This window comes from Geotrypetes seraphini, chromosome 12, assembly GCF_902459505.1.
Source record: "Geotrypetes seraphini chromosome 12, aGeoSer1.1, whole genome shotgun sequence".
NCBI lineage: Eukaryota > Metazoa > Chordata > Amphibia > Gymnophiona > Dermophiidae > Geotrypetes > Geotrypetes seraphini.
This window is the reverse complement of record NC_047095.1, coordinates 56,883,014-56,908,917: the sequence shown is the minus strand read 5'-3', so window position 1 is coordinate 56,908,917 and position 25,904 is coordinate 56,883,014. Positions and strand designations below refer to the sequence as shown.

Below are 25,904 nucleotides of genomic sequence, written 5' to 3'. Positions count from 1 at the left end.
ATGAAGCCATTGTGACATCACTGATGTGATTGGCTCTTAGGCACTGGTGGAATGAGGCATTATGACATCACAATATCTGCTCTGGATACCAGAGACTGTCATTCTATAGTGTCTGTTTCAACCTCAGTCCTTCTACACCAGCATTCTTCAAAGCAAAGCTTGTGGGTCAGTGGTTGTGGCCATTCATACTCTGATTCTTATGTGAGCCAAGGATAATGAAGCCATTGTGACATCACTGATGTGATTGGCTCTTAGGCACTGGTGGAATGAGGCATTATGACATCACAATATCTGCTCTGGATACCAGAGACTGTCATTCTATAGTGTCTGTTTCAACCTCAGTCCTTCTACACCAGCATTCTTCAAAGCAAAGCTTGCGGGTCAGTGGTTGTGCCCAATTATACTCTGATTCTTCCCTCTCTCCTTAAAGAATGACATGAAGATGGTTTCCCGCGGTTATCCGCGGGGATGGGAACAGTGATGAATTTTGTCACCGTGTCATTCTCTAACGCATGTGTACTTGTCAAGTACTGAGCCGAGTTTTGAGTTAATTTGCACTCAAAAACAAGCACATCCATTGCATTGATTAGCAATTCTATTTTATCTACTTTAGTTTCACCATTGTTACAATTATCCATATCTAGCATAACTTTAAATCAATAACTCTCCAATTCAATTTTTTTCTTGGTTTTGCAATTTTATATAATTTCAATTATAATGTGTCGCAAAAACCATTTGCTCCTTGTAGTGTGCCCGAGCTAAAAAAAAAAAAAAAAGTTTGAGACACTACTTAAGTGCTTTGTCTTTTGTCCTTAGCTCGATATCACCTCTAAAACTGAACACAGTATTCCATGTGGAGCCTCACCAGTGACTGGACAAGGGCATTAACGCCTCCTTTCTTCTGCTAGTTATGCCTGTCTGGATGCAGCCTGGCATTCTTCTGGCTTTGGCCACCTTGAGGTCCTCATGGATGTGTAATTGATGATTTTGCTAGTAGAATAAACATTTTTAGGGCATGCTTCAATCTTTAGTCTTCCTCTGGGAAAAGCTGTGATTTCTCCGCCCTTAGAAAAAGAATAGCTCAGCTCTGCTTCAATGAGCTCAACATTCAGAACCTTAAGTAAACGTCATGTGGGAAACCAGAATATATGTTCACTTGGGAAACAAGTATAAACCTGAGTTGTCTAAGGTGAGCAGAGGATGAGATAGGCATCAGAACAGAGTGAGTAATGGAAACCTGCAACAAGCACAATGCCAGCTGCGGAAACCCTGAGAGAACATCTAAGCCAGCTCCACGGGGAGAACATCTTTAAGCCTACCAGAGACTTTTCCATTCTATGGACTTTCACAACAAAACTCAAATTTCTGACCAACTGACTTTCCCGCCAAAATTCAGATTGGTGGACTGGCCTGTTCCCAATCAGGTCAGTGAACCCACTATTTCCAAGTCACACTGCGGACTTCTCAGCATACCCTGAAGAAAGCCGCAGCATGGCGGCTGACACGTCGGCTTCTACCTGACAAAGATGCAGCGAGACCTAGAAACCTGCAACAAGCAGAGTGAGAATCCTTGGCCTAAACCAGGGGTAGGCAATTCCGGTCCTCGAGAGCCGGAGCCAGGTCAGGTTTTCAGGATCTCCACAATAAATATGCATGAGGTAGATTTGCATCTCAAGGAGGCAGTGCATGCAAATCCAACTCATACATATTCATTGTGGAGATCCTGAAAACCTGACCTAGCTCCAGCTCTCAAGGACCGGAATTGCTTACCCCTGCCCTAATGCAGTGATTCCCAACCCTGTCCTGGAGGAACACCAGGCCAATCGGGTTTTCAGGCTAGCCCTAATGAATATGCATGAGAGAGATTTGCATATGATGGAAGTGATAGGCATGCAAATTTGCTTCATGCATATTCATTAGGGCTAGCCTGAAAACCCGATTGGCCTGGTGTTCCTCCAGGACAGGGTTGGGAACCACTGCCCTAATGGATCTAAAGGTTAGCAGCAAGCTAGATCAGTGGTTCCCAACCCTGTCCTGGAGGAACACCAGGCCAATTGGGTTTTCAGGCTAGCCCTAATGAATATGCATGAAGCAAATTTGCATGCCTATCACTTCCATCATATGCAAATCTCTCTCATGCATATTCATTAGGGCTAGCCTGAAAACCCGATTGGCCTGGTGTTCCTCCAGGACAGGGTTGGGAATCACTGAGCTAGATTATTGTGGACAGACTTTTGGATGGACTGAAAATGTTCAGTTCTCACTACTACTATTATTCATATTTACCAACAGAACATTTTTTTGATCATATCACCACAACTTTATAAAGAATCAATAACTGATTTCCAAAATTGTCAAAGGGATTACACATTTTGAACTGTCTGTCGTAACTGTGATTTCATCTTGAGAGATGAGGCTCTAAAGTGTAGAATTTCTGTGACTGAATTTACTTAAAAACCACAACTATTAGCCACTAGACCGGATGTACAGTGCATTCATCTAGAACAGATGACTTTAGATGGAACAAGCTCTGGCTCTTAACATGTTTTCTGAAGTTTAAATCATTTTTTGCGTAATTAAAAATTCCAACATGCCATATTTTAGTAAATCAAGCAATGCATATATATATATATATACAGTATATATATAAACAGGCACATATGTAGGACCAAAACAATCCAGCTAAACTGAAACATGCACAGGCTGAAACACTGCAAGGAGTACAATTAGAGAAAAGGGCACATATGCTTGCGAATCGGAGCTTAAATGTTTGATTTTAAAAGCAGAAGAGTATGTATTCTTACAGCCTATGTAACCAGTGCTTTGTGCTATGCCAGCTCACAATCCTGTTTAATATGCTGTACTTCTGAAAATCCAGCACAGAAATGTGAAACTCATTAATGCTCTTAACAAGTGACACCTAGTGCTCAGAAGCAGTATTTTAATCCAGCCACGCTAATTGGTATCTTTTTTTCCCCTTATGCTTATTAATAGATCAATGAGCGATACTCTTAACTCAATGTCTCGCAAACTTTTCCGGCCGGCGGCACACTAAATGTAGTGCTCCTGCCGGAAGGCATCCGGATGTTGATGCAATGATGTCACACACGTGCGTGATGTCATCACATCATCTGCGCATGCAGAGGCCCATCTTGCCGCCACCCCGCCATCCGGGAGTTGCTGTCAGAAGAGATGCCAACCAGGAGAGTCAGCTGAGCTGGCTGACTTCCTACAGGACGTGCCTCTCGCTGCCAGAGGCACATCCTGTAAGCGGTCAGCCAGCGCAGACGACTCTCCTCCTCGCCAGTGTAGCACACCAGAAATCTTAGGAGGCACACAGTTTGCGATACACTGCTCTAACTTATTTTTTCCAATGCCAACTTAACATCCCATGTCTTTTAAAAGAATTAAAAGTAATGCTTCCATCTCCATAACTTTTGTTTTAAATGAAGATATTGAAATCAACAACAAAAAAAAATGAAAGTAATGCTTGAAACTTGCTCTATTACATCTTCTGGCAATAGGTTTCAGAGTTTCAATGACTGAAAAGTCTTATATTTCTTTAAAAAGTATAACCATGTAACTTCAGAGCATTCCCTAGGCTTTGTACTTTTTGAAAGAGTAAACTAGTGTCTTACAAACCTTTCGAAGCTGTGGCACACTAAACTCAGGGCCGTGAATGCTGACCCTATGATGTCACACACGTGATGTCATCACATCAAAATCCGTGCATACGTGGAGGCCCTCCAGACAGGGCCCTGAGCTTGCTATTATGCCAGTGGGGGAGGGGTAGTGATGCAAGAGGAGAGATGCGGAGGCACCGGCGAGGTCAGACACTGGCTGACTGCCTACAGCAGGGGTGTCAAAGTCACTCCTCGAGGGCCGGAATCCAGTCGGGTTTTCTGGATTTCCCCAATGAATATGCACTGAAAGCAGTGCATGCAAATAGATCTCATGCAGATTCATTGGGGAAATCCTGAAAACCCGACTGGATTCTGGCCCTCGAGGACCGACTTTGACACCTGTGGCCTACAGGATGTGCCTCTCATCGCGAGAGACACATCCTGGAGGCAGTCAGCTGGCGCCTCTCTTCACCAGTCTCTTGCAGCACACTTTGCGATACACTGGAGTAAACAATTTATATAGTTACCCATTTTACTGCACGCAGGATTTTGTAGACTTCTGTCTTGCCGCCACCACCCCCCCTTAGCCATTTCTTCTCTAAGCTGAAGAGTCCTATCTCTTTAGTAATTTTGGCTGCCCTTCTTTGAAGGTTTTCTAATTCCGCTATATCTTCTTTTGAGATACAGAGACCAGAAACTTGTCCAAACCTTTTTTTTAAACCCAGTTATGCTAACCAATTACCAATCTCAAATAGTTCCTGGAGGAAAATACCATAATCTGGTATTGAGATAGACACGGCAGAAGCCATGGAATCTTGCTACTAGTTGGGATTCTTCCAGGCAATTATGGCCTGGATTGGCACTGTAGGAAACAGATTACTGGACTAGATGGACCACTGATTTGACCCAGTATGGCTATTTCTTTTTTAAAATATATAGTACAACTCTGTGTCCTGGCAGCTCCTCATCTCCTAGCTCACAGGCTGCCACTTTTTGATGCCTCTTCTTGCACCTTATTTAGGTCAGTGGTCTCCAACTCCAACCCTTTGCAGGGCCACATTTTGGATTTGTCAGTACTTGGAGGGCCTCAGAAAAAAATAGTGAATGTCTTATTCAAGAAATGACAATTTTGCATGAGGTAAAACTCTATAGTTTATAAATCTTTCCTTTTGGCTAAGTCGTAATAATAATATTGTCATTTATAGCTAAAGAGACATATGATCAAGAAACTCTTTTATTTCACTTTTGGGATTATGATAAACATACCGAGGGCTTCAAAATACAACCTGGCGGGCCACGGGTTTGAGACCACTGATTTAGGCAGTCTTGTATCTCACAATCTCTACCACTTCCTGTTTTCTGGTGCAGTTAAAGCCCTGGGATTTGCAAACATTATACTACTTTTGAGGGATGGTGGGGAGCTTACCGTTTATGATTCAGTGATGTTGCTCGCTCCATCTTTTTCCAATGGTCCTTTACCAGTCAAAACATTTTCACATTTTAGAGATCCAAAAGATTCTATCATCTATCACTTTCAAAAGTTCTCTACAGTTGTTCAGGTTTCAGATGCAGTGTGTTTGCCTGGTATTCTCAATAAGGATCAGCACAGCAAGTCAACAATTTTACTGTTAGTATTCAAAACCCTTTCCACTAATAAACCTCAATTCATTGATAAATTACTTATCCCTTATAGCACTTAGCGCTCTCTCCGGTCCACTAATCAAAAGCTTATAGTAGTCCCCTCTTTGAAAGTTATTGGAACACGACGACATGATATATTTTCAGTGATGGCACCACAGCTTTGGAACGCCATGTCTCAGCATTTAAGAGGGGAAAACGACTTGAGTCGTTTTAAAAGTAATTTATAAAGTTTTCTTTTTAAAGATGCTTTTAATCTTTAAATTATGTTAGTTTCCTTCTTCGATTGCACTCTTCCCTCCCTATTGTTTTTTTTTCCATATATGGTTCTCCTCTGTACTTTAAAACACTGTAGTTCTGTTCCCTCTTACCTTGTGTACTAGTCGGTCTGTAAGTCTATTTGTGTAACCCATTATTCTAAATTTTAAATTGTATGTCTAAATGTATGTTTATATTTTTTTATCAATTTTGTACCTCTCTTAGTAAAACTAAATAAGCGATTCATCTAACTAAAATAAAATGAAACTTGTGCAACTACCTAATAGAAAAAGGAGTTTTCAAAGCTCCACACGCTAATCACCTCAAGAGTCTGAAAACAAACAAAAAAAATAACAGAATGGAAAATATTTTTAATTATTTGTAAAAGCACAGCTGAAGCAACTTTCCAGAAAGCTGCATCTTGGTCCCGAGAGGTCAGAGATGAATGGACACTGATCTATGTGAATTCCCTACTTCTCAACAAGAGATACTGTAACATGATCAGGCCAAGGGGGGAATTTTTTGAAAAATAAATCTTTGCTATAGTTTTAAAGACATTTCAAAAAGTTAATTCTGAAGAGATACATTATAAAGACACTGAATTTGAATCATGTTATACATTTTTGCACTTAAACATGAACCAATGGTGACATTTTGGCCAATCAGGGACTTCCTTAGGCTCCTTCCTAAGGAAGTCCCTGATTGGCTCAGATGCCTCAGGCCCCTCCCAAGGGAGGAGCCCAAGCCATCTGAGCCAATCAGAGACTTAGTCCCCTCCCTGTGCATCACATGATTCACCAGGGAGGGACCTAAGGCTCAGTGTCGACATGGAAGAGCCGGAGCAGGTGTTTTCAGTACCTCCTGCTCCCGTCACAGGGGAGGGGCCTCCGGTGGCAGGAGGGAGTGGGCATTCCTTCTGCCTTTTTCCTTGGGGTGGAGGGGGAGGGGCATTCCTCCTGCCATTTTTGGGGGGTTTAGGGGGGACAGTGGTTCAGAGAAGCTAGTGGGAGGGAGAGGCTTTTTAATGGGACAGATGGCACACATAGCATCTGTCCCATAAAAATAAAAAAGCAGAAGCCCTAACAGCAGTGACTACTGTTAGGGATCTGCATTGTGTCAATCGTTCACTGAGCGATTGAGTCAGTGGATTTGCATGCAAACTTAATAGTGAATCAATTGCTGTTGGAAAATCGGCCAGAGAGTCAGCCAACAGCAATTGAGTCGCTATTGTTAGTGAATCTAGGCACAAGTGTTTTAGCTGGAGCATGTTAAAGTCCATCCACTCATTATAAAACCTAATTATAACTTTAAAAATATAATAAAATGTAGTTCTAGTTTTTAAATTACTGCTGGTGAGCTAAATTTTTGTGTGGTTCTCTGGCCACAAGGTGTCAATGCATAAAAACTGTGTGCCTTACAAATAGCAGAATGCTTTAGCTAACATTGTTACTTTAAATGAATATCCTTGTAGCCAGTAAATACTTTGTTTTTACAAAAATATTCTTCCTTGATCTACTTCCCACTGTATTCTGGGCAGGCAGGCTGGACCCCTCCCCCCTTCATTATTTAGGGTCACATTGTAGGTTTTGATGACAGTTGCATTTTCTTTTCATATTTTAATACAGTATTTAAGAGAGCACAGTGTCTGTAGTTAAAAGAAAAACACCTTTAAGATGCCAGTGAACAATGAAAACTTTTATCAGAAAAGGAGAACAGAAAAGGTTCTGCATTAATTCTGTCACCCCTTTCCTTCCACCCTCTGTCACCTCCACCTCTCCCTAAAATAGTTTTGAGACGTTTCAGAATGCACCCTCGAAGGAAAAGAAAAAACATGAAACCCTTTAAAAAGATTATAAAAACGTTGCTTTTTGTACACAAAATATAAATATCATCAAATAGAAGGGGACAACAAGTCTTTCTGTGTTCTACAACTCCACTGTGAAATATCTTGCCATGATTTCTTTCAGAATTAAAATACACTTTGTGAGAAGGACTGCCAGAACAAAACCATAAGGAAGCAGCCAGATCAACGGGAGTCCTGGAAGACACGCTGTGCATCTATCACCTTCTGGTGCATTCCTAATTACAGTGATGTGATCACAGCTCATGGCACTTAAAAGCAGTTACTCTTTGAACTCTAGGAACTGTCGAAGCCTCTTCTGGTGTTCTACCGACACTTGCACTGCACTGAAATGAAATAGAAAATGAATCGTAAGCACGAGAATATTTTGCAAAAAAGAATGCAAGCTGAACAATGGCCCTGTGCACTGGGGCATATACGGGAGCTATCACTACCAAACTTTGCTCAGGCAGTCCCTGCATATAACATCTTATATAAAGGCTTGGGAGCAAGATTTGCAGCAAACCTATGACTTTCCACAATGAAAGACAATATTCCAACATTTGTTAAAGAAATCCTTTCCAGCAGAGTGATTGAGAATGGATTTAAAATGCTCTATAAATGGTACTATACTCCAGAAAAAAAACTCCATTGGATTTATAAAACGGTCTCTCTAAAGTGTTGGGGACTTTGGGCTAGATGCACCAAAGATACTGAGTGGATCGCTGTTGGCCAATTCTCGAGCAGCGTCAAGTTTGCATGCAAATGATTTGCATGGACTGATCAAATCACCCAGTACACATGCGCAGAGCCTCAACAGCAGTGACAGGGGAAGCAGCCTCCTGTCACTGCTGTTAGGGCTTTTTTCATTTTTAATGGCACAGATGTTGTGTGTTTACACACGCACAATCTGTCACATTTTAAAAAAAAAAAAAAAAAAAAAAAGAAAGAAAAATGTCCGTCCCCCCCCCCCCCCGGCTGATGCCCCCCGAACCAATCTCCTCCCCCCAAAATAGGCAGGAGGGATGCCTCCTGCCACACAGAACACCCCTGCACCACAGTTACCGACAGTCGGTTTTTCCGATTGCCAAAACCCCATTTCTTTGGAATAGCCAAGCGATGTTAGTGCATCAATTGCTTGGTCACTTTGCATGGGGTTTTAGCTAATTTGCATGTCCAGATCGGAAAATGGGCGATCGAGGGGAAAAACATGTGGTGGGCTGTTTTGTGCATTGGGTCAGCAAAAGCGATCATCGCTAAAGCTGTGAAAACAGGTTTAGCGACGATCGCTGACTTTAGTGCATCTAGTCCTTTATGGAGACATTTGATGGAAATGCCCTATTGTTCAGGAATACTCTTTTCCTCACAGCAATGTCATAGGCCCTTTCATTGGCTCCAACAACTCGAGGCTAAGCCAATGAAAGGGGCTCGCCTGTGACCTTGCTGCAAAGAAAAGAACAGAAGAGGACGGACTGAGGGGTATGACAGACTCCTGAAGCAGGCCAGTTTGGCCGAAACATGTACATGTCGAGTCATTGAATTATTGGATGAATAAAGACATTTAAACCACTGGATGAATAAAAGGACATTTTCATAACAACTTGTTTTCACCAATCTCATTAGGACAATTCCACTCCTTATTTTGTGTATTTGATTCCCCTGTTTTTTCAGAACCACAAGGCATACCATCATTAATTCATAAATTAGCCACACACGTTTTGTGATTGGAAAGCTTTTATTAGCAACAGTTCTGTAAGAATGGAGACGGTTCTTCAAAAGTTAGACTCTCACTGTTTAATGACCAAAATGAATGTACAAAAGAAAGAAAAATTAGGAGCCAAATGTTATAAAATCGCCATTAAAATCCTGTGGTGCCGGTAAATTGTACGATTTGAAAACGGCGATCGATGTTGAAACAATTTCACATGCAAATGAGTTATCTGAAGGGATGTCTGGGTTGGTACAAATCGAAAAGGTCATTAAGATCCGAAAGTCTTGGATTGTTAGAAGTGAGGAAGAGTCAGGAAGTGAGATACAGACATACCGCGAAAACTGCATTCTCTGCTGTTGGGCCTGTAGTACGGAATACTATTCCAGGATCAATAATCTGTGCAAAGATATGCTGCAATTTAGAAAACTATTGAAAACTTATTTTTTTCATGCAAGTCTTTATGAGTTGAAGTTAATATTATACAAAGATATGTTTTCTAAGGAATTACGGCAGGACATGTTAGGACTGTGATTACAGACATTCATCGTAGAGTCAAAAACTGATATGTAAGTTTGAAGTTTGTCAATTTTATGTATGTTTTACTGTAAGCCACTTAGGCTTTTTAAGTGGATAACAAATAGAATAAAATAAATAAATACCAACTGATCAGTCGTTGGAGAAAGCGACAGACATATGTGCAGAGCCAGCAGGGGAAGCCCCGAAGCAGCCTCCTGCTGCTCACCTGTTCGGGGCACAAAGAGTAGTTTGGGGGTTTACTTTTTATGGGCACAGATGTTGTATATCGACAGCCCCCTCCCTGACCCCCGAATTAAAAAAAAAAAAAACAACTGGCTTCAGGGATGCCAACTCCCTCCTGCCTCAGCCCTCATGAAGATCTGCAGGAGGGATGTCCTCTCCCTCCTGCCTTGGCCACTTGTACCGCTCCCTACAACCCCATGAGAATTGGCAGGAGGGGTCTTAGGTATCTGAACCAATCAGAGTCTTAGGCCCCTCCCAGTGCATCCCAGGATATACTGAGAAGGGGAAGGCTCGCCATTTTGAAGAGGTGTGCCAGCCAGCAGGAGGGAGTAGGCATCCCTCCTGCTGGTTGTCTAAATAAAGTACAAGGGGGTAGGAGAGGAAGAAGGGGTGGGCATTCTCCTGCCAGTCGTCAGGTCTGAGGCCTGAGACAGGTAAATGTGACAAGCACGTGCTTCAAAGGAAGACACGGCCAAATCCCTAGGGCCAAAGCTTCAAATTGACACTGAAAAGCAAGTCCACTTTGCTGTCCTAAGGATCCTTTAACATCACTAGACTGGGAGGTTCGTTTAGTGACCTGTGTCATCAGCAAATCATTATACAGGGAGGTTTGTTAAGTAACCTGCGCCACCAGCAAATTCACTTTCAGCTGAACAAACAGCTGCTAGAAATCTGGCACCATCAGATACAGCTTGGTCATAGTTTTAGACACTCAAAGGGATCCTTCTAGCAACTCCCAGTGATTAGTGACCTGCTCAGTGATGTCCGGATGCAAGGAAAAAAAACGCTGTCAGTGCCACAGAACTGCTCATAACGGAGCATTGAGAAGAGGAAGCTGGCAGGACTTCCAGCTTCAACTTTTGCAGTGAGGTGGAAATATTGCTTGAAAGTGCAGAGGCCCTGAACAGCTGGCATACTGTGGGGGAAATGACCCAGGGTCACCACCACCTCTTGCCCGGTCCCTCCTGCACGGAAGCAGACTCTACCAGGGAGACTTCATTTAGGGATAAAAATGGCATGGAATTGGACTTGCTATCCTCCCAATCCATGACAAACTGAACCTCCTAGCCCAAGTCTGCATGGGGGAATACTTGAAGAAAGAACTGATTTGATGGGAGGACATAGGTGAAGTGGAAAAGCAGTGGTCTAAGTTGAAAGGAGCAATAAAAAGGACTAGTAACCTTTAGGTGAGGAAAATAAATAAGAGAAAAAGGAAACAAATACAGTTCCCTAAACTAGTGGTGGAAAAAATAAAGGCAAAAGAGTTGGCATTTGTGAAATATATAAAAAAAACTCAAGAACAGAAGAACAGAAAGGAATATCAGATGAAACTGAAAGAAGCCGAGAGATACATCTGGCAAAAGTGCACATGGAAGAGTAAATGACTAGAAATATAAAAAAGGGAGACAAAATTTTTTTCAGGTATATTAGTGAAAGGAGGAAGACAAAAAAATTGAATTATGAGACTGAAAGAAGGTATGAACCATCATATTGCAAACAAACTAGGGGAATGGGCGACGAGATGGCAGATGAAGTTCAACGTTGAGACATATAAAGTATTACATGTGGGAAGCAGAAACCCGAGGTACAACTATACAATGGGAGGGATATTATTGAATGAGAGTACCCAAGAAAGGGACTTGGGGGTAATGGTGGACATGACAATGAAGCCGACGGCACAGTGCGCAGCGGCCGCTAAGAGAGCGAATAGAATACTAGGTATAATCAAGAAGGGTATTACTACCAGAACGAAAGAAGTTATCCTGCCGTTGTATCGGGTGATGGTGTGTCCGCATCTGGAGTACTGCGTCCAATATTGGTAGCCGTACCTTAAGAAGTATATGGCATTACTCAAGAGGGTTCAGAGGAGGCCATATACAGATATAGACCACGCAAGTCTGCCCAGTAATGGCCTTAATTTTTTCTGATTCGATATCCTCTATGTTCCATGGTAAATTGTACCAAACAAATCTGATTGAATTCTTTGACTGGGTGACCAGAGAATTGGATCGAGGACATGTGCAAGATGCAATTTACTTAGATTTCAGCAAAGCCTTTGACACAGTTCTTCATAGAAGGCTCTTAAATAAACTTCATGGGCTGAAGTTAGGGCCCAAAATGGTGAACCGATTAGAAACTGGTTGATGGACAGATGCCAGAGGGTGGTGGATAATAGAATTCCCTCGGAGAAGGGAAAGGCGAGTCGTGGAGTGCCTCAAGGATTGGTGCTAGGACCGATTCGGATTAATATGTTTGTGAACGACATTGCCAAAGGGTTAGAAGGCAAGGTTAGCCTATTTGCGGATGATATCAAGATTTGTAACAGGGTAGACACCCTTGAGGGAGTGGAAAATATGAAAAAGGATCTGCAAAAGTTAGAAGAATGGTCTAATGTCTGGCAACTAAAATTCAATGCGAAGAAGTACAGAGTGATGCATTTAGGTGGCAGAATTCTGAGGGACAGAGGCTGATATGCACGGATGGGGAGAGGGACCTTGGGGTGATCTGAAGGCATCAAAGCAGTGTGATAAGGCAGTAGCTAGGATGCTACCCTAACCAAAGAAGGAAGGTGTTGATGCCTTGTATAGGTCTTTGGTGAGGCCACTCTTGGAGTACTGTGTTTTGTTTTGGAGGCCATATCTGGCGAAGGATATAAAAAGATTTGAAGCGGTCCAGAGGAAAGTGACAAAAATGGTAATGGGTTTGCGCCAAAAGTAGTATAAGAGAGTGGAAGACCTAAATACATGGAGGGACAGGGGAGATACGATACAGACATTTAAATACTTGAAAGGTATTAATATAGAAACATAGAAAGATGACGGCAGAAAAGGGCTATAGCCCATCAAGTCTGCCCACTGCACTGTCCCACCCCATTAAGTCAGAGTGCTGCTCGACCCACGTAGAGATCCCACGTGGATGTCCCATTTATTCTTAAAGTCGAGCACGCTAGTGGCCTTGATCACCTGCACCGGTAGTTTGTTCCAGTGATCCACCACCCTTTCTGTAAAGAAATACTTCCTGGTGTCACCACCAAATCTCCCTCCTCTGAGTTTGAGCGGGTGCCCCCTTGTGACTGAAGGTCCCTTAGGAAAGAATATGTCGTTTTCCACCTCGACACGACCTGTGACGTACTTAAATGTCTCAATCATGTCACCCCTCTCCCTGCGCTCCTCTAGAGTAGAGCTGCAACTTGCCCAGTCTTTCCTCGTATGAGAGACCCTTGAGTCTGGAGACCATCCTAGTGGCCATTCGCTGGACCGACTCAGCTCGAAGTACATCTTTACGGTAATGTGGCCTCCAGAATTGCACACAGTACTCCAGATGAGATCTCACCATGGTTCTGTATAGTGGCATTATGACTTCAGGTTTACGGCTGATGAAGCTTCTATTGATACATCCCATCATCCGCCTTGCTTTGGATGAGGCCTTCTCTACTTGTTTGGCAGCCTTCATGTCTGCACTGATGATTACTCCCAAGTCCCGTTCTTCTGAGGTCGTAGCTAGTGTTTCTCCATTCAAGGTATATGTTCTGCATGGATTTCTGCTGCCGAGATGCATCACCTTACACTTCTTTGCGTTGAAGCCCAGCTGCCATGTTGAGGACCAGTTTTCCAACTTGATCAGATCCTGCGCCATACCATCCGTGAGATCGTTTTCACCTACTATATTACACAGTTTGGCGTCGTCGGCAAACAGCGCTACTTTTCCCTGAAGCCCTCGGGTCAAGTCCCTTATGAATATGTTAAAAAGGGGTGGTCCCAGGACTGAGCCCTGCGGCACTCCGCTAGTCACCTCCGATGTCTTAGAGAGGGTGCCATTGACCACCACCCTCTGAAGTCTTCCACTCAGCCAATCATTGACCCATGCCGTTAGTTTCTCACCTAACCCCATCGATTTTATCTTGTTTAATAGTCTACGGTGTGGGACACTGTCAAACACTTTACTGAAATCCAAGTACACAATGTCCAGAGACTCTCCCGAGTCTAGCTTTCCTGTCACCCAGTCAAAGAAGCTGACAAGATTGGATTGGCATGACCTGCCCCTAGTGAATCCATGTTGACAGGGATCCCTCAGATTCTCCTCATCCAATATCGTGTCCAATTTCCCTTTAAGTAGAGTTTCCATGAGTTTACACACTATTGATGTGAGACTTACTGGTCTGTAATTCGCAGCCTCCGCTCTGCAACCCTTTTTGTGCAGAGGAACAACATTGGCAGTTTTCCAGTCCAGGGGGACTCTCCCCGTACTTAGGGAGAGATTGAAGAGCATGGCTAACGGTTCCGCCAAAACATCGCATAGCTCTATGAGCACTCTTGGGTGCAGATTGTCCGGTCCCATGGCTTTGTTCACCTTGAGTCTTGACAGAGAAGGGAAAAATGGTAGAACTAGGAGGGCATAAATTGAGGTTGCGAGGAGGAAGACTTAGGAGTAATATTAAGAAATTCTTTTTCACAGAAAGGGTGGTGGATCCCTGGAAGTAGTGAAGAAAACGATAAAACGGCCTGGGATAAACTCAGAGGATCTCTAATTAGAAAATGAATGATATAAATTAAAGAACTAAGGCCGGTACTGGGTTGACTTGCATTGTCTGTGTCCCATATATGGTGATTCAGTGTAGGACAGGCTGGGGAGGGCATCAATGGGAACTCCAGTAACTTGGTACATGAGTACGTTACTGGCCAGACTTTACAGTAGATATCCTGCACATAACGGGATGGTTGGCTAGGCTGGAGCGAGCTTGGATGGCAACTCCAGTAGTTTGGACCTAGGACAGTACCAGGTGAATTTTATGGCCTATAGCTCAGAAATATCAAAGAAAAAAGACAATTTAATCATGAATTTATAATATGCATAACTAAAAGGCAGACTGGATGGACTGTTCAGGTCTTTATCTGCGCCATTTACTATGTTACCTATTATGGCAGTTCGTATGAAGTTTGTCCCATTTCAGATCCAGAAGTATGGCTGGCTTGATGTTTCCAGCAAAACAAGAAGAAATTGTCATAAAAAGCAAAACCACCTTTGTATAATGGCAATAAAAGTGGACAAGCTCTGGGCTTCCAGGGGACAATGTCAAAGAGCTACGTAACAGTTTGCTAGAAAAACTGTGAAACAGAATTCAGGTCGAATCCATGAACAAAATTAATGATCACTGTGAAGCCTGTGGATGGCAAAACATATAAAAAGGAAAGTAATTACAGTGGAATCTTGGTTTTAATGAGCACATTAAGCAGGTTCTGTTTTAGCCACTAAAACCTAATGTTTACCATATGAAACACAAACAGAGCAAAGTGATCAGACTGATTAGTAATCTGCACTACACTGAGAGCACTTTGCCACTCAGAAAACTCTCGCCTTTATCTGTCATTGCATTCAACACAAGTATGCAGGGCTTACTTTAAATGCTCTCCAAACATGGTCGTGATTCGGTATATCGCTGTTTTCAGGGAAGCTCTAAGTGCAAACCGCAATGTTTTGTAGGAAGTGTCTACCAAACTCCCTGATATTCTGGGTGGTTTGCTGGAGGCATGAGGAAGTTTGAAATGCTTCTCCACAGCCTGCAATAGGACAGGAGAGACACAGATATTATATACAAATAATTGAAAGATAGAGCAAATTAGACACTAGGGAATGCCTTCCAGTTTTCTCTTCTAGATCCCTTCAGAAAATAAAAACTCAGGATTCTCACCTCCTGCAGTGTTAATAGGGTACAAAGGATAGAAGGCAGTGTGGTCTGGACAACACCAAACCTGTCTTCATTAAAAGATGCTGCTACCAGATGAGACAAGCCTGGAGAAAAAAATTGAAAATGATAAAAATCACAAAAAAATTTGTAAAACACCCACTGTTGCTGTTTAATAAACCAACAGGAATTTTTCTGCTCCCCAAAGAACTGTGTTGATGGCAAAGAAGAGTATTTTGACCTTGTGTTTGGTGATCGGCCGATACTGCATCACTGATGATACAATTGTTACATAATGAAAAACTTGCTGGCTCTAATTTGGACTCTAGACAGAGGAAACAACTTCCAAAAGCTTGGAAACCGTTTTGGTCCACATTAATGCCAGTGGTGCGTAGTAGAATTTTGAATAATTAAGACTTTTGTTGTTGTATAGGGTACTGTGGAAAGAGGGAGGGTGGGAGTTGTGTCTGATGGTTGTATCTCAACATTCACATGTATGATGTTTTCCCCAAATCATTTTACTTATCTTAAATGTCAAAAGGACCCGTTGCCAACATGGATCATGTTTTGCAAAAGGACCACATCCTGATGCAGACAATGGCGAAACATGGTTCATGATGGCAGCGAATCCTTTTGACATTTAAACTAAATAAATTGATTTGTTAAGAGTATATTAGATAAAAACATAATATTTTTTTTTTTTGTAAATTCTTTATTCTTTTTTAAATCTTACATCAAGTGAAATATATGTAATACATACAATTTTAAACGAACACTTGAAATATCAAACAATTATTCTTATTTTGTAAAGTAAAGAAACCCCTTTTAACAGAATTGTATATCAAATTACCCTTACAATGATTTACCCTCCCCAACCCCCCTATATGTTCTATCCATGTGCTATGATATCTGATCATTAGAGAAATTAGCCAATGGTCCCCAGATTTTATTAAACTTATGAATATACCCTTGTTGTAACGCCATCACTTTTTCCATTTTGTATATATGACAAATTGAATTCCACCAAAAAGTGAAATTTAACTTAGTGTGATCTTTCCAGTTTTGAGTAATTTGCTGTATGGCGACCCCTGTCAATATTAATAAAAGTTTATTATTGTTTGCAGAAATTGGACTTTGAGTTCTCATTGCTGTTCCAAATAATATTGTATCGTATGAGAGTCCAACATGATTCTCTAACAAATTATTAATTTGGGGCCAAATTATTTTCCAGAAAGCATTTATACAGGGACAAAAGAATATTAAATGATCTAATGTCCCCACTTCTATCTTACAATAAAAACATAATATTAAAAAAAAGAAAGAAAAAGATAAAGAAAGATTTAAAAATGCTGTTGGAGTATCAAGGATGACCTATGAAGAGGAAGGCGAACCGTGGAATGAGAGCTGCCGTTGAGGTCAAACTCCATATGCAGCTGTTGCATTAATTAAGAGGACATTAGTGTTGGGTATTAAGTAGGTAGTTATTTACAAGTTACAAGTTTATTCATGGCTTGATATACCAACCATCACATGTATCTGGGTGGTTTACAATATTAAAAATTAGAAAGGTCTAATATAGTTTTTGATTTAGGTGAGGTAAAATAAAAAGAGGGTAAACCTAAAACTATGACAAATTAGGACTGATTGGAAATGAGAGGCTTTGGGGGATAGGGAAGTTTTAATTACAATGATAAATAAAAATAAAAGGAAGGGTAGGGGGAAGGGGAGTAATGAGAGGGAAACAGGGATGTCGCTTCTTAAAAGCAATCACACTTACCCTCCAGGGCCCATATATGAGTTTGGGAATCAGCAAAAACAGCTTGACTTGAGGCCTCTGGATGCTACTCGATAAAACACAAGAAGTTTTCCCATAAATATAGTAGCACGTGTGACAGTACAAGTGACATAGTGAGAAGTAACTTAGCTAGTGCTAAACTAATCCGGGGCTCAGGAGAAGGAGGGATCTGTTCATATAACCAGACAGGCTATGAATACATAAGAGAACAGTTAGGGGGAAGGAGCAGCCACAGCACACTTCCTGGTTGGCCCTCTTGGCTACTTATGTTTATTGGTGTCAGGTCAAAAGGCGCGCACAGACAATTGAGCGCAGTGTGGAGGCGTGCGCCGCACAAAATTACTGTTTTTACGGCTCCGACGGGGGGAGGGCATGGGGGGGAACCCCCCCACTTTATTTAATAGAGATCGCGCTGCGTTGTGGTGGGTTTGGGGGGTTGTAACCCCCCCACATTTTACTGAAAACTTCACTTTTTCCCTGTTTTTAGGGAAAAAGTTAAGTTTACAGTAAAATTTGGAGGGTTACAACCCCCCAAACCCCCCACAACGCCGGCGCGATCTCTATTAAGTAAACTGGGGGGGCTCCCCAACAAAACCCCCCGTCGGAGCCCCTAAAAACTGTAATTTTCTTTGGCGCACGCCTCCGTCTTGCGCTCAGTTGTCGGTGCGCGCCTTTGTCTTTCGCGGGGTTGTCTATGAACCATGTTTATTACATAGCTTTATATATCACCCTTCATTAAAAACATCAGAGCAGTTTACAGTCAATCAGGTCAAACAACAGATACAGTAGAATGCAGTTCCTAGTGCTGCAACAGTGAGGCTGAAGTATTTAAACCTATTATGTAAGATGCCTTGAGCAACCGGGACATTTACGACAGCAACCAAGTTTGAAACACCTTTTCTGTAAGATGAAATATAGGACTTGATTTATCATTTTTTGATGTGAGGCGCTGGTAGCCTCTTTGTAGTTTTAGGAGGCTTTATATTATCATCATTATGTTTTATTGATGTTCTATCTGTTGTAACGTATGTGATTCTGTTTATGTATGTACTTTATGTGACCCGACTTGGGAACGGCAGGGTATAAATAAATAAACACAAAATACAAATCTTGATTGGAAGATGTTATATTTTATTTATTTCTATCTATCTCCTGCCCTCCCAGAAAGCTCAGAGCAAGTGACAGAAGAACAAACGCAGGTTCTGAGAACGAGCTAACAGAAAAACCGGGCGGTTAACAGAATAACAGGGGGGGGGGGGACCTAGGTTCAATATTAAAGGTTAACAATTTATCATCAAGGAACTATGCGCAAATTCTGTTAAGCATAAGATCTAAGTACAAAGTGAGGCTAACACGTTATCGTGTACAGAGGGGAATTAGGTGGAGCAAGGGCATATATAGTTTAGGGGCAGAGACTCTAGAAATACAGAGAGCATGGCAGGGCACAGATTGAAAAGCATGTTGGAGGTAAATAGAGGGGAGGACAAGCAGTAGTGTAGGCTTGTTCATCTGGCAGTTCATATATCTGTTCTTATCGCTTGAGGACTTCATTGTCTCGGCTCCTTGTAACTGATTTCATAACATTGTATAAATACTTTTGAAGTGGGGGAAAAATGTATTTTCAAATCACTGGTCAGAGTCCTAGCTGCCTTCAGAAGCTCTCCTCAAAAGCTAGACATTTCACCTGAATACCTTAACAGATTTGACTGGCCCTCAGTGTGTCCTGTTTTGGCCTAACCACAAGGTCAGGTGACTTCACGCCCTTGGCTATAAGAGTTAAGGTCACGGGGAAGATTTAGAAACCTTCATAAACAGAGACATAGGGGAGACAGAGTTGTGCTTGGGTAGTAATGGCAAGGTTGGGAGGGGTAGGGAAAGTGTAATTATGTTCAAAACTGAATAATATATAAACTGCTTTGATTGTAACTACAGAAAGACGGTATACAGTACTCCCCCGCAGGGGAAGCAGGGGAGGGCAGCTGGAGTGCCGGCAGGTGAAGAAAATCACTCGTGGACTGCTCCGACTGATTCTTCCTGTAGTAAAGTTGGGCTACACCAATCAGGAGTTGCTTTGACACGCAGCTCCCGATTGGTGTAGCCTGACTTTACTGCAGGAAGAGTCGGTCAGAGCAGACCGCGAATGAGCGAGTCTGCGATTCGTGAATGAGCGGGGGAACACCGTATCATGTCCCATCCCCTTTCCCTTTTTTTATGGAAAACTTGTCGTCATTGTTTTTGTATAATTTGCATTGCTTTCAATAAAGAAGACTGAAATTAAAAACTTCCTAACCTGTCACTTCTACTGGGGCTTTAGCCCTTGAGGAGTTGACAAAAGGACAGCATGCTAGGAGATGCTTCTTGCGCATTAGGGAAAAGCTAAAGAACTGCTTATGATGGAAAATACAATTCTCCCTCGCCATTTGTGGGTTTAAGACTCGCAACTTCGGTCATTCACGAGTTTCTAAACCAGCACCCACCCCCGCCTCCCAGACCTCTCCACACTATACCACCTGGTGGCCTAGCGGTGAAGAGGGGCAGGAGCTATGCGTTTCCATGGTCTCATGGCAGCCATTTTTGTTGACGGCTCTGCACAGGGCAGTAGCGTAGGAAGAGCGCTCCTGCCCCGCTTCACCGCTAGACTACCAGGTAAGATGTGGAGAGGTCTGGGAGCAGGAGGGAAGCGGGGGTGGGTTAGAGTCGGCCCTAAAAGTTATTCGCAATTTTTCAATATTCGTGGGCTGGCTCTGCCCCTAATCCCCACGAATATGGAGGGAGAAGTGTAAGTGTTTATTTTCTCTTAATTCCATATGGCTATAAAAACGTAAGCAAGATACACCTGTTGTTCTTACCTTATTGAACAAATACATTATCAGGGCTCGCTTAGCCAAGAAATTTTTAATCTGAATAATGATGGCAAAAGAAGGGAGAAAACAGAAAATATTCATTAAGAACTAAGACAAAGCTGGCAGGTCAACACTTGAAAGCATAATATAAATTTAACATACAATCGGATGTCCCTGTGCCCACTAATACAGTGGTTTCCCAATCTGGTCCTGGAGGCTTCCCAGTCAGTCAGGTCTGCAGGACAGACACAATGAATATTCATGAGAGAGATATATATGCGGTGGATGCAGTGCATGCAAATCTGTCTCATGGAAAAAGGTTTGGATAATTTCCTAAAAGAGAAGTCCATAGGCCATTATTGAGATGGCTTGGGGAAATCCACTGCTTATTCCTAAGATAAGCAGCATAAAGTCTGTTTTGCTACTTGGGATCTAGATAGGTGCTTGGGACCTGGGTTGGCCACTGCTGGAAACAGGATACTAGACTTGATGGATCTTCAGTCTGTCCCAGTATGGCAATTCTTATATTCTTAATATTCATTGTGGTGTTCCTGAAAAACCTGACCGGCAGGGTTGCCTCCAGGACCAGGTTTGAAAACCACTTCACTGATACACAACAGTCTTACAATGCTGCAAGTCTTTGCAGGTAAAATTTCCCAAATAAAAGCACCTGCAGACATTTCTATGTAAAATAAATTATGTATGTAGGTCACATTTCCATATTGTTTACTTCACTTCCTCTAAACTTGGCTAAAATATGATGTCATGGCACCTTGAATACAATTTTAATCAGGTTAAAGGTAGGATCTTATCAGACAAGACAGTATTTAGCCAAATACACAACATTTCATAATCGTTAAGAGGACAAGTTTCAGAACTCGTATGTCAGAAGGTAAAAAATACTATATTAAAAAACAAACAAAAAAAAAAAATATATATATATATATCAAAACAGGACAGTGCATAGTCTGCTTTTAATGTAATCAATACACTTCCCAATATGTATATCACCTGGATTAAATGATAGTTTCAGTTCAATACATGTTTTTTTTAAGGACACCTCAGCCCCACCACTCCACCGCTGTAATGATTTGCTACTGTGGGAAGAATTATGTGGTGCTTCATCATTGGCTGTCCATTTTATTTGATTTTGTAACGTGCTTCAAAAGTGCTCAAAACATTTCTTCAAAAACTTTTATAATATATATCTTCAATTTTGTAAAAATATAAATATTTACTTATCTCAGCCAAACCTGGGAGTCAGACCCAACGTGTTTCGCACTACAAAAGTGCTGTCTCAAGGGTCTCCCTAAGAGATAAAGGAAGAGAGCTATTACTTCTGTATTTGTCCTAGCCTCTCCCCACCTAACTTAAAATATTATTTACTTATTTCAATCTTAAATAAACATTTCAAAAGAACTCACCGGGGCTGCCGCTGTCATCCGACTCCTATTTAGTTCTGTGAAAGATGGCGGCGGCATCCCTCGGCACCATTTAAATATCCTGTCCAATAACAACATAGTCCTGCCCCCTGTGATGACGTCAGCCCGAAATTCAACCTATCAATGTCCCCCATTCCACTTCACTATTTAATCCCCGTGGGTCTACAGTATCAAGCATAAAAATATACCTTTGTTCTGTTTCATTAAGTTTTATTTGGTCTTTCCCACCCTCCAACCCCGTAACAACATCTATGACACGCCATCTCAAATCACCAATGGTATGTTTGTGTTTACACCAGTGATCGACCAACGGAGCCTGCGCTATCTCATTGCTTATGCGCGACTTATGCTCTGTCAATCTCACCTTGATTTTCCTGTTCGTGCGACCAATGTAGACCAGATCGCACGGGCAAACTATTGTATAAATCACATCTTGTGAATTGCAATCTGTATCAAATCTTGCCCTAAGTATCGTCCGTCTCCCTGGGACTTTCCACGTGTCCCCTTGAAAAGTAGAGGGACACCACTGGCATTTCCCACAGGCATTATGGCACCCCCTCTCTCTCTCGTCCTAACTCCATATCTCTGAAAATTACATTGTTGACCTAATGTAATACCCCGTGAATATGCTATCATGGGGAAATTTTCCAGCGGTTTATGAGCTTGAACAATGTACCAATATTTTCTTAATGAACCCTCCATCAACTTGGTAGCCTTAGAGAAAGGGAGAATACATGTGAGAAGATCTTTGTCTAATTTCTGGGAGCTTTTTGATTCTGTAAGGAGGAGTTCCCGTTGGGCATATCTTCCCCTCACATCCGGAGGGTTTGTTCTTCTGTGGGCGAGTACAAAATACAAGCTCAAAAACTGGCTGATAGACTAAGGGATAGGGGATACCCGGAGAAATCAATTAAACAAGCATATGTGAGGGGAAGATATGCCCAACGGGAACTCCTCCTTACAGAATCAAAAAGCTCCCAGAAATTAGACAAAGATCTTCTCACATGTATTCTCCCTTTCTCTAAGGCTACCAAGATGATGGAGGGTTCATTGAGAAAATATTGGTACATTGTTCAAGCTCATAAACCGCTGGAAAATTTCCCCATGATAGCATATTCACGGGGTATTACATTAGGTCAACGATGTAATTTTCAGAGATATGGAGTTAGGACGAGAGAGAGAGGGGGGTGCCATAATGCCTGTGGGAAATGCCAGTGGTGTCCCTCTACTTTTCAAGGGGACACGTGGAAAGTCCCAGGGAGACGGACGATACTTAGGGCAAGATTTGATACAGATTGCAATTCACAAGATGTGATTTATACAATAGTTTGCCCGTGCGATCTGGTCTACATTGGTCGCACGAACAGGAAAATCAAGGTGAGATTGACAGAGCATAAGTCGCGCATAAGCAATGAGATAGCGCAGGCTCCGTTGGTCGATCACTGGCGTAAACACAAACATACCATTGGTGATTTGAGATGGCGTGTCATAGATGTTGTTACGGGGTTGGAGGGTGGGAAAGACCAAATAAAACTTAATGAAACAGAACAAAGGTATATTTTTATGCTTAATACTGTAGAGCCACGGGGATTAAATAGTGAAGTGGAATGGGGGACATTGATAGGTTGAATTTCGGGCTGACGTCATCACAGGGGGCAGGACTATGTTGTTATTGGACAGGATATTTAAATGGTGCCGAGGGACGCCGCCGCCATCTTTCACAGAACTAAATAGGAGTCGGATGACAGCGGCAGCCCCGGTGAGTTCTTTTGAAATGTTTATTTAAGATTGAAATAAGTAAATAATATTTTAAGTTAGGTGGGGAGAGGCTAGGACAAATACAGAAGTAATAGCTCTCTTCCTTTATCTCTTAGGGAGACCCTTGAGACAGCACTTTTGTAGTGCGAAACACGTTGGGTCTGACTCCCAGGTTTGGCTGAGATAAGTAAATATTTATATTTTTACAAAATTGAAGATATATATTATAAAAGTTTTTGAAGAAATGTTTTGAGCACTTTTGAAGCACGTTACAAAATCAAATAAAATGGACAGCCAATGATGAAGCACCACATAATTCTTCCCACAGTAGCAAATCATTACAGCGGTGGAGTGGTGGGGCTGAGGTGTCCTTAAAAAAAACATGTATTGAACTGAAACTATCATTTAATCCAGGTGATATACATATTGGGAAGTGTATTGATTTCTATACTGGATATAAACATCAACACATAGCAATATAGCCAGTGATAGTAGGCTTTTAATGTAATTAAAGCACATTTTACCCCTTATAATATCTTCTCTTATCCTCACCCCTTGTTCTCTTCAAAAGGAAAGAAAAAGGATGTTTAAGAGGTTAGAAAGGAGTCAAACTTCTCAGTTTCTTTTTAAAAGGAAAGAAACTTTTGCCTAGTTTAATGCCATATAACTATAAAATCTTGTAATTGATATCATGTTGCACTTTTTTCTTGATCAAAGCAAAGCTGGCGTTGCATCTATTTCACATGCTAACTGGCTGACTCGGTAGAGGTCATGGACAGCTTTGGACTCCTGGAAGGGACTGCGGTAGACCAGGGTGTAGGATGGAGAGAGCATGGTTGTTTGTACTGCTGCTGGCCACACTGTATCCATTACACAAAACTTCTAATTCTATACTTTGCATTTAAAGAAAAGGCAAAAAAAGAAAGGAAAAACCCCCCACAATACTGTCCCCTGAATCTGTCCCTACAGGTGGGCAGTAAAATAGTTTTACTTTAAGAGGTATCACCTGTCACCAGATCAAGACAGGGGACATTTGGTTGCAGGCATTTTATTTCTGGAGGAATTCTATGCTGTTGTGCATGGCAGAAAATGCTATATGACTGTGTGCGTGCGTGAGTGAGTCAGCTTGCCTGTCTGACACTGCTACCTGGATGTTGGAAAGAGTCAAAGTGGGAAGGGTTATAGGAAACTGAGTTGATGAAGGAGAGGGAACCATCGTTGTCGCGGCCACCGAGGTGCTATAAGGATCATGGTAGCAATTGTGAGGAGAAGCAAAGAGATCTATCTCCGGAGTTTACCCAATTGAAAAATATCTAATGTAATGAATGAAAGACCATTCGTGAGATTGTAGGAGTCTGCTCAGCTTGTCTGTTTTGTTTTCCTGCTAAGTAGACGCCTCTGAGGAATATGTTGTAGGTAATTGCCCAGGACCAGGTTTGCATTGCTTCCTGACAACAGGGGCAAGATTCTGTCCCTCTTTGATTGTTCATTTAATACATGGCTACTTGGTTATCTGTTCAGATATCCGTCTTGATTGAGAAGGGGATCCTGAAAGGCATGGAGAGCACCGCAGATTGCTCGCAGCTTGAGATTGATATGGAGATTCCGGCTGCCTTGAGTGTGGATGTCATCGAGGTGGGCTCTCTAGGTGAACATGGAAGCATCTGTTAATATCTTCTGATGAGGCAGAGTGTGGAAAAGGCGGCCTCTTGAGAGACTGGTCAGTTGTATCCACCACTGAAGGGATTGACAAAGTGATGAGGTCACTTGTAGTCTCTAGGATAACAGGTACGAGGCTCGAGATCATTGAGTGGACAGGATGTCTGAGAATGGAGCTACATGAACTGTTGATGACAAGTAACCTTGAAGGTGCATCATTTGACGTGCTGTGACGTGTTGGAGAGTGTTTCAAGCTATTTTGGGAGACTACTGGGGAAGTGGGGCAGCCTAAGCAAACTTGTTCGGGGGGGGGCGGAGAGGAGGTCAGGTCTGGCATGAGCAGGAGCCAGGCTTTTAAGATGGGGAAATGCTAAACAAAAAGTGTAGAAAGAACACAGAATTGAAACACACTATGCACAGAGTTTTCCAAATTTTTGCACAGAATGTTTGAGGCCTTTGGTGGCAATGTTTTTATTTTATATTTTTTTTGACACACAATTCTCTCAGGAGTAACATTTTTACGCACATCTCACTTTCAAGCTATAAAACTTATAGTATTCATAAGGCATAAATTTACTACCAAGACTATGGCAAATTGTTGGGCTTCTCACAGCTGGGACAGTCAAGGGAATGCTATAAGCTTTTAATTAACACAACTGGCTGTACTACCTACATTAGAAATGCCAAGATTCAAAAAATTCCAAGGTTATTTTATATAAAAAACAATGTCCAGCTAGACACTGGAGAAATTCTGCTGTGAACAATTAAGCACCTGTTCTTGTCTGTGCTGGAGCCATATGAAAGCAGCACTTGGCGGTCCTGGCTTCTTAATGCTCACGATTAGTTCTGGGGTGTATGAGCTGCATTCAATACCTTTCACCTGCAGATCTTAACA

The 25,904-nt window shown here is 42.0% G+C and overlaps 1 protein-coding gene across 2 annotated transcripts in view; it reads right to left on the bottom strand.

Moving 5' to 3' along the window:
* Positions 1 to 7,193: 7,193 nt before the first annotated feature.
* Positions 7,194 to 25,904, bottom strand: part of NDC1 (NDC1 transmembrane nucleoporin) — an 89,024-nt gene continuing 70,313 nt past the window's right edge. For both annotated transcript variants that reach the window (XM_033916939.1, XM_033916937.1), the window contains exons 13-18: positions 25,782 to 25,897; positions 20,157 to 20,207; positions 17,290 to 17,353; positions 15,519 to 15,619; positions 15,227 to 15,387; positions 7,194 to 7,706 (exon numbers count right to left, since the gene is read on the bottom strand). In XM_033916939.1, coding sequence (XP_033772830.1) covers positions 7,643 to 7,706; positions 15,227 to 15,387; positions 15,519 to 15,619; positions 17,290 to 17,353; positions 20,157 to 20,207; positions 25,782 to 25,897 — 557 coding nt within the window. In that variant the 3' untranslated portion in view covers positions 7,194 to 7,642. The remainder of the gene's footprint in view (positions 7,707 to 15,226; positions 15,388 to 15,518; positions 15,620 to 17,289; positions 17,354 to 20,156; positions 20,208 to 25,781; positions 25,898 to 25,904) is intronic.